We start from the raw sequence: 8,907 nt of genomic DNA on the forward strand, positions 1-8,907 counted from the left end.
ACCTTTGCCTGACAAAGTGGAGTGTAACAAAAGACTCTCAAAGGCAAGACATCAATAATTCAGGAAAAAAAAGACTACATACTACATTGCAAAAATGGTTTGATGTTCAGAAACACCTAAGTGTAATAAACATGCAAAAATATCAGAAATCAGGACTTTTTTTTACACCGGTTAAAGCGTGTTGTATTTGTCACAGAAGGACATTGGATCATACCAAGTCACAAATCAGAGTATATCAGAGTGACAGTGGTACCATATCATTTTCTTTATTTTTTTATGCCAGGTGGTGTTAACATGAAGGTGTACATTCCAGCTTCTGGACCTGCCAACATTACTGTTTTAGCAAAACCAAAAGGTACAACACTGTTTAACATTGATGCTATACTGTATTCTTAAATTGGTGTAATTTTGTCTGCACATGTATTTGGTTTAGGGAGAAATACACCATCAGTTTACCATTTTATTTAGTAAATAAAACCAATATTTAAGATACAGCATTACCAAAAGCTTTGCTGCCTGGACATTTCCAAGCAGAGAGATTAAAAGATTTGGTTTCTTATTATCCTTTTGTACTTTCCTTAGTTGTCTCTCTTTTTGTTTTTTCAACTGTGCTTAAGGTAATCCAGAGAAAGTTGGAAATGTTCTGAGGACCAAACCCTCTGGTTACTACTACAACGGTGCCTGGCGATCACTTGATGGAAGCACAGTCCGTCAGTTTGACCTCCACAAAATGAGCTGCTGTCTGAAAGGCAAGGTGCTCCACCTGTATGGAGACTCCACTATCAGACAGTGGTTTGAATATTTAACTGAAACTTTACCAGGTAGATGCCTAATAGAGTTCTATGGTAATCATTCAACTTTGCTCATCCCATAATCTAATGTCTTCTCTTCATCACCCTTTCAGGTCTAAAGACGTTTGACCTGAAAAGTCCAAAGCAAAATGGACCTTTCCTGGCTTTGGATTATCCAAACAACATTTTAGTGTCTTTTCGGTGCCACGGCCCTCCCATCCACTTCAGCTCTGTGCCTGCCAATCAGCTACGATACATTGCCAACGAACTGGATGCTCTGCTCGGAGGGACCAACACTGTGGTAGTAATCGGCATCTGGTCACATTTCAGCACTTTCCCTGTTGAGGTCTACATCCGGCGCCTGCCGAGCATACGGAGGGCAGTGGAGCGGCTGCTGACCAGAGCTCCAGGTACACTGGTCATCATCAGGACCGCGAACCCCAAAGCGCTGTCCCTCTACAAGACTCTGACCAACAGTGACTGGTATTCCTTACAGCATGATAAGGTCCTGAGGGCAATATTCAAAAGAGTGAAAGTTCGACTGGTTGATGCCTGGGAGATGACCTTGGCCCACCATCTGCCACACAACCTTCACCCACAGCCTCCTATCATCAAGAACATGATAAATGTTGTTTTGTCCCACGTCTGCCCCCCAGTGGTGAATTTTAAAGAGGCATCAGAGGAGTAGAATAATGTCAGTACTATTATTACTTAAATTAGATAAGAAATCTGAGCATTGATCTAAAAAAAGTTGGTAACTGAACAAACTTCAGTTTGTTGATACAAAGCAACAAACTGAAGTGTTTTGAGTGCTTATATGGTCACAGCTACTGTGATGTTCCTGATGTGAATGGTTCATCAACAAATGCTGCATCTGAATACTTTTTGGTCATTGCAATATCTTGCTTGGACGACTTTCAAAAGTGCAGCATGAAAGTGAGCCAGACAAAATTAGGTTGTGAAATAGTTTTTAGTCAAGTTGCTTTGAGTGTTCTGGTATTAAAAACTTCCTTAGTCAGGTGTTAGGACTTGGACACAGCAGCTGCTGGTGAGGAATGGGACTTCCATAGCTCATTAGATGCCAAGTCATTGTATAAAAAACTATATTATGATGGAAATGACCTACAATTTTTAACACAATATAAGTTTGACAAATCTTAATGAACATTCTTCTCCTCCATTTTAACAGGTGACACTGGTTCACTCCAGTGATGCAGTGACTGTGCTACAGAAACTGACCCAGGAGCAGCCTGACAGGATATTTTTCCACAGCCTGTTCCGCTCAGGCTCGGTCACAGAAACCACCACTTGTAATGTATGCCTTCAGGCACCCCAGGAGAAGTTATGCAACTACACCAACCTCCACACGGGGGAGCCATGGTTCTGCTTCAAGCCAAAGAAGCTGAACTGTGACACCAGGATCACCCATGCCAAAGGAGGATTCAGGCAAAACCTAAGGCTCATGGAGGAGAAGCTCTTTAACAGGTAAATGTATCGTGAAGTTATTGGTAAATTTTCTCTTTCATGTGACCAAAGGCATACATATATCACAGCAAATCTGATTAGTTGATAATGTATGGAAATTGCAGTGTTTTCTGTAAAATGCAGACTGCATGTGAAACCCTTTTGCTATATTAGAGAATTTTCTCAGAGATGACGTATTGTGTTCCCAATGATGCATGGCAGAGGTGTGGTGCACCAGGACTACCTTACACAATTGCAGTACAACAGAATCTTATTTACAGTAAGCCAAAGTAAAGAAGTCTAGATCCCTTAAGCTCCCTCTGTGTTGAAAGAATCCCTTTCACAAAGCGGCTGCTCATATTGAGGTTTTTAAGTGACATCCCACAAAGCTGTCGTAATTCTACACAATCTTGAAACTGAGGATTTAAAGAAATGTACCTTCGGAAAGGTGACTTTAAGCAACATCTGACAACTTTTCTGATTAGCAATCTGGAGCTGTCCTGCAACAAAAGTGAGGATTATTATTTTGCAGAGACACCTCACTTCACTGTGCTTTCCCTCCTTTCAGTTTAAACCTTCCAACATTTTATTTATTTTGTTTAAATTTGTCAAAAAGCTTTGGACGATGAGAAAAACAGTCATCATGTACAGTTGCAAAAATGTGACATTTTTCCATGTTTCTTCCCCTCATTTTTAACACTTTAAGCCAACACATGTAAATGCACTTCATCTAGATTTGATACGACAGAGCGGAAAAGTCACACATAATGTTGTAAGAAAATAAAATTAAACCAACAAAAGTGGGGCATGCATTTGTATTCATTGTCACTCCGACAGACAGTTTTTTGGGTTGCATCACTATAAGCTTTGAGAATTTACAGACTGAATATTTCTCTTTAGGAACATAGCTCACATTTAGAAATACTGGATAGATGGGTTCTTTGAGCAACATTTACTAAGCATTTACACAGATTTTCAGTCAAATTTATTTCTGGACTTTGACTGGGCCATTCCAGCAAATGACAATACTGTAAACTAAAACCACTCCAATGGCATGTATGTTGTTATGTCTCTATATATATGAATCTCCGATCCAGTTTCAAGTTTTTTCCAGCATCAAGCAGATTTTGTTCCAGGATTCTTAACATATTTATCTCCAATCATCTTCCCCTTCTTTGCTACTGAAAAGCATTTCTGCTGCTTAATTCTGCCACCATGTGGCAATGGTTGTTTTTAGTTAGTTTTCACCACGGTTTAGAAGGAGTAACTATGAGTAGTACGACGACCACATTCAAGCAGGAAAGCGGGTCGGACAAGCCTCGCCTAAGTAGCCAAATGACTTGTCATCTAAATAGTGTCCCTAACTCCCATCCAGAGAAACCACAGCCAATGGGACGGGGTTGGCATAATCAGTGGGGAAAGAAGACCCTGCTGACCTTGACTCAAATCATGCTTCATAGTTACGGGTCCAGCTGCTCAACCTCATTCATCAGATCCACCAATCAAAAGAGCGACAAAGCACAAAAAAGTTTAACCTCATATGAGAATAGGCATCTTCATCCATATGTTTGCTGTTTCCCCAAAGACTAGCTAACTGTAAATGGGAATTCTTAGAGCTGTCTACCAACAATGGCTTTCTTCATTAAAGTCCATAGGAACCAAGGGCGTAGGTTCGGTCTAAGTTTTGGCGTCTCCACCTCATTGAATAGGCCACGAACTTCCCTGGGCATCTCTCTCAGTATCTCTGCTGCTTCTGCACTTGATTTTAGTGGATGTTTGTTAAGGAACATGGAAAGTTGAATCCCCAGATTCTCCCTGTTAATCTCTGGGTACTCCCCAATAGTGTCATTAACCTTACCGGTGAGGAGCACATCCTCAACCTGTTTTAATTTCTCCAGATCAGGTTGGTTGAATCTGTCTTTGAACTGCATATCCAAACAGTCCAAGACCTTGAAAAACTCAATCCTGTAGAATTCCTCTGCTGTCTTTGACTGATGATGACTAGCCTGACCAGTATATCTCCTGGGGGGTTTCCTTTGGTGAGGAATTTCAATGGCTTCAATCCCCAAAGTATCCACCATCTGCACTGACTTCTCAAACAATTCTGCAAACTTTGCATCAGTCCTTTTCTCCTGAATAGCTGAGCTTACATATTGAACTGCAGTCTGCATACCGGCAATGGTTTGGGAATGACTCTGCAGGGATTTGTTCAAACACTCAAGCTCTCAGAGCACCTCTGTGGCTAGATTGAGGCCTAAAATGGTCTTCCCTTTTTGGAATCGCTCCAATAGACCATTTGCCCTAGTGCTTGTGTCGTAACCAAGTGAGGCCATTTCCTCCAGACTGTTTAGGATAGCCTCATATTCATTGAGGACTACCTGCACAGCTTGCCCACGGACAGTCCATCTTGTGGGACAGAGTGGTTTAATTGTCCTGGTGGGCCCCTCTGGAACAGTATGCTGTGCCAGAATGCCTTTAAATTTGCCAGATTGGTTGCTCAGTGTTCCAAGTTCATGGACCCACTGAAGTGCGTCACGCAGTAAGGGTGAAGAATTGCATGCACATTGGGTAATTAAGTTGACACAATGTGCGCCACAATGTACATACAATGCCAGGGGCTGCTCCTTTTTGAGCATTGCCTGGGTGCCAGAAAAAAGGCCTGCCATATTTGCTGCCCCGTCATACGTCTGTCCTCGCACACCTGAGATAGGCAGGTTCAGTCTGAGAAGCATGTCCAGAGCTAGTTTTGCCATCTGTTCACCAGTTGTAGATGGCGTATCATACAAGCCGATAAATGCTTCCACTGGCACCAGGTCTTGATCAACATACCTCAGGCATATAGAGACCTGCTCTTTGCCCTGGATGTCCTGGGTTCCATCCATAATGATAGAAAATTGGACAACAGGGAGGGACCTAATCATTGCAGCAATTCCTCTCACAATTGTGTGGCCAAACAAAGTCAAGTATTCATTTTGGCACTGGGGACTTACATAATCATGGCAGCGAGTCAGCCAGGAAGTTAGCACTGGGTCATCCTTTGCCTTTAACTTCACAAGGTGGAACAAGTTACCCTCATTTGAAGCATGCCCTCTCATTGCAATTCCCTGCCTAGCCAGATACCTCACACACTCCATAATTTCCACAAGACAGTGCCTGGCATCCTGCTGTGTTTTGGCTAAAGCACTGGCCAGCTGTGTATGGACTGGAGTTTGCTCCATCACATTCACAGTGACGGCATGATGGTGTGCCTTCGAATTTTGATGGTGAGTAAAGCTCTCAGAAGCACTTTTCCAATTCCCAAAACCATTTAGGCAAAATGCAGGATCATGTTTCTTTTCTAAGGAGGTCTTTTTGATGGTAAAGGCTTTGACACACTCAAAACAAAGAACATTTTGCATGGTGGGGCTATAATGCAGCCATGGGAAGAGGCTAAACCATTTGGCCTGAAACCGCAACCTTTTATTGGGCAGCTGCTGTGCTGCAATGAATTTTACATCAGGCTGGTATGGCGCACTCCCCATGTCCAGGGCACTGCTGCCTTGACTTCCCTGGTCACTGGCACTCACACTGACTGCCTCCTATAGAGCAAACAAAGCGTAATCTGGTTTGTATTCACACTAGCTTAACTTAATTTAAGACTAACACTTCAAATGCCATATTTACTGAGATAATTTCACAGTATATTTCATATCTGAGAACTAACACCTCACCTGGAGCCCTGAAGCTCCAGCCACCTCTCCATCGTTCTGCTCTGCCCCTTGCTCTGCTGTCTGAGCATCCTATGTGAAAAAACATTACATAATTAACAGACCTATTCTACCTCACATTCAGTGCTGACCTTACTAAACACCGGACTTTACAACAAATGCGTTGCGTGATAGATATCTAACTTATGGGTCCACTCACTGTACTTACAGCCGACGTAGCGAAATAACTTCTAATGTCTGTCCTTTTCTTTTTTGGTGGCGACATGGTCTCGGAGACTCAGAAGGAGACGCGTGTGCCCAGCTAGCCGCCGCCTTTTGCAGCTAATCAAAGAACGTCCGACGATTCAACTGACTCCCCCTCCCCCCACCCCCCCCGACAGCACCGTTCCGACACGGTCTCGGAGGCTCATAATAAATGTCAAACTAAGAAGCTTCCGTTCCGCGCACCGCCTGTTGCTGCTAATCAAAGATCGTAGATCCACGTTCTTTGAGCCAATATGGCAAAAATTGGTCGGGACTTTTTCATATCCCGTGAATATTGGTCGGGACATGTCCCTACCGTCCCTACCCAAACCTACGCCCATGATAGGAACACACAGAGATCATTGACAAATCCTTCACAAAGCAGAGATATTTATACTAAACAGGTGACTTCTGTTAACAGCTGTAGTTTTGAAAAGTCCTTAAAACAAAAGCTTGAAACATGTTTTAGATTCTTATTTATAACATAATACTATTAGTTTCTCACATCACAATTGAGCACAAGTGATTTTCCCACTGGTGACGAAATGTGAAAAGGTTTCAGACGTGGTACTGTATGTATTCTCATTGAGTACTTTGGTATCATTTCAGTGACTTTTATGATTTTTTGGGGGAATATTTTACAATAGTCAAAAGAAGAAAGTAATTGACGAGGCCGGGAAAAGCAATGCACATTACTGTATCACTGAGTGGACAGAATGACATTGTCTCAAACCAAATCACAGAAAGCGACAGTACCTTATTAAAATTGTATTTTCTGTGCTTTTCTGTAGTGGTGTTAACATGAAGGTGTACATTCCAGCTTCCGGACCTGCCAACATTACCGTCTTAGCAAAACCAAAAGGTACAACACTGTTTAATAATGACACTTTACTGTACTTTTAATTGTCCAATAAGCCATAAATTTTGTAACAAGTTACAAAATGTATGGCTTTATACTTAAACTTTAGATCATTTTGACCCAGTTTTCTGGTTGGCTCACCAGCTCTTTACCAATTGATATTTCGTAGCTAAACACATAAAAGCCAATTTGCACTGTCCTTCTACGAGACTCTGGTATTCCTTACAGCATGATAAGGTCCTGAGGGCAATATTCAAAAGAGTGAAAGTTCGACTGGTTGATGCCTGGCAGATGACCTTGGCCCACCATCTGCCACACAACCTTCACCCACAGCCTCCTATCATCAAGAACATGATAGATGTTGTTTTGTCCCACATCTGCCCCCCAGTGGTAAATTTTAAAGAGGCATCAGAAGAGTAGAATAATGTCAGTACTATTATTACTTAAATTAGATAAGAAATCTGGGTATTAATCTAAAAAGAGTTGGTAACTGAACAAACTTCAGTTTGTTGATACAAAACAACTTTCTTTCTTATTCAGACATGGAAAACAAACAGTTATATTGAAAATAGCTGTAGCTACCAAGGACTGTAGCCGTCTGATGATGGATAATTTTACTTCTTCCCCTTGTTGAAGAAGATTTTAGGTTCATCCACCACCACAATGTCCGGTTGGTTCGCCATTACAATCTTGTCTGTCTGGATCTGGAAGTCCCACAGGATCTTAGCTCGGTCATTCTCCACCACCTTTGGGGGTGTCCCCCACTTTGACCTCGGGGCTTCCAGTCCATATTCTGCACAGATGTTCCTGTACACTATGCCCGCCACTTGGTTATGTCGTTCCATGTACGCTTTCCCTGCCAGCATCTTGCACCCTGCTGTTATGTGCTGGACTGTCTCAGGGGCCTCCTTGCACAACCTACACCTTGGGTCTTGTCTGGTGTGGTAGATCTGAGCCTCTATTGCTCTGGTGTTTAGGGCCTGTTCCTGGGCAGCCAGGATGAGGGCCTCTGTGCTGTCCTTGAGTCCAGCTTTTTCCAGCCATTGGTAGGATTTCCTGATATCAGCCACTTCAGTTATTTGTCGGTGGTACATCCCATGTAGGGGCTTGTCTTCCCATGATGGTTCCTCAGCACCTCGTCTTCTGTTCCCCATTGCCTGAGACATTCGCTGAGCACATCGTCCGTTGAGGCTTTGTCCTTGATGTATTTATGGATCTTGGATGTTTCATCCTGGACAGTGGCTCTCACACTCACTAGTCCTCTGCCTCCTTCCTTACGGCTTGTGTACAGTCTCAGGGTGCTGGATTTGGGGTGGAACCCTCCATGCATGGTTAGTAGCTTCCGAGTCTTAACATATATATATAATATATATATATATATATATATGTTAATATATATATATTCACTCATAAAGAGCAGCATTTTATAAAACCAAGTGGTCTTTATTGAACTATTTATATGGAGAAAAAAACTTCATCCATTAGGTTTGCCATTTTGGACTTCATTGGATCCAGTAATGAAAAGTCCAGCTGTTTAATAGCCCTCTTATTTGCAGCCAGAAATGTTTAATCTCCCTGGATACAGAAACAGTTTAAGGGTTTATAGTTCTTATTTTTACCAAGGTAATTAGAATTAAAATGATTAGCTCTCAAAACAGAAATACTGAATGAATCATTTAATGATGCAGAAGTGGAAATGCAATCTTATCCGTCAAGAAGGAGAGTCCTAGAATAAATAAGTTGGTACACATTACTGCTTTGCATACAAGGAAGGAAGGAGGGAGGGTATAATAACCAGAAATGTCTGGTTCAGATCAAAGACAGGAAGAGCAGAGACGTGTGC

At 42.2% G+C, this 8,907-nt stretch overlaps 1 protein-coding gene across 1 annotated transcript; it reads left to right on the plus strand.

Annotated features, from left to right (window-relative positions):
* The first annotated feature begins 294 nt into the window (after nt 1-294).
* On the plus strand, nt 295-2,280 carry LOC106910286 (NXPE family member 3-like). Its single transcript, XM_014976885.2, has 4 exons — nt 295-355; nt 618-821; nt 905-1,449; nt 1,981-2,280. The coding sequence occupies exons 1-4, from the start codon at nt 295-297 to the stop codon at nt 2,278-2,280; spliced, it is 1,110 nt and encodes a 369-aa protein (XP_014832371.2).
* The last annotated feature ends 6,627 nt before the right edge of the window (nt 2,281-8,907 follow it).

The sequence above is a fragment of the Poecilia mexicana genome, unplaced genomic scaffold (genome assembly GCF_051168715.1).
Source record: "Poecilia mexicana isolate PSO_F unplaced genomic scaffold, ASM5116871v1 scaffold_23, whole genome shotgun sequence".
NCBI lineage: Eukaryota > Metazoa > Chordata > Actinopteri > Cyprinodontiformes > Poeciliidae > Poecilia > Poecilia mexicana.

Excerpts from the sequence above, each read along its gene's own strand:
- LOC106910286 (XM_014976885.2), top strand. The coding sequence starts at position 295 with ATGAAGGTGTACATTCCAGCTTCTGGACCTGCCAACATTACTGTTTTA. Across the intron at positions 356-617 it reads TGTTTTAGCAAAACCAAAAG|GTAATCCAGAGAAAGTTGGA; the intron begins GTACAACACTGT and ends ACTGTGCTTAAG. Across the intron at positions 822-904 it reads TTTAACTGAAACTTTACCAG|GTCTAAAGACGTTTGACCTG; the intron begins GTAGATGCCTAA and ends TCACCCTTTCAG.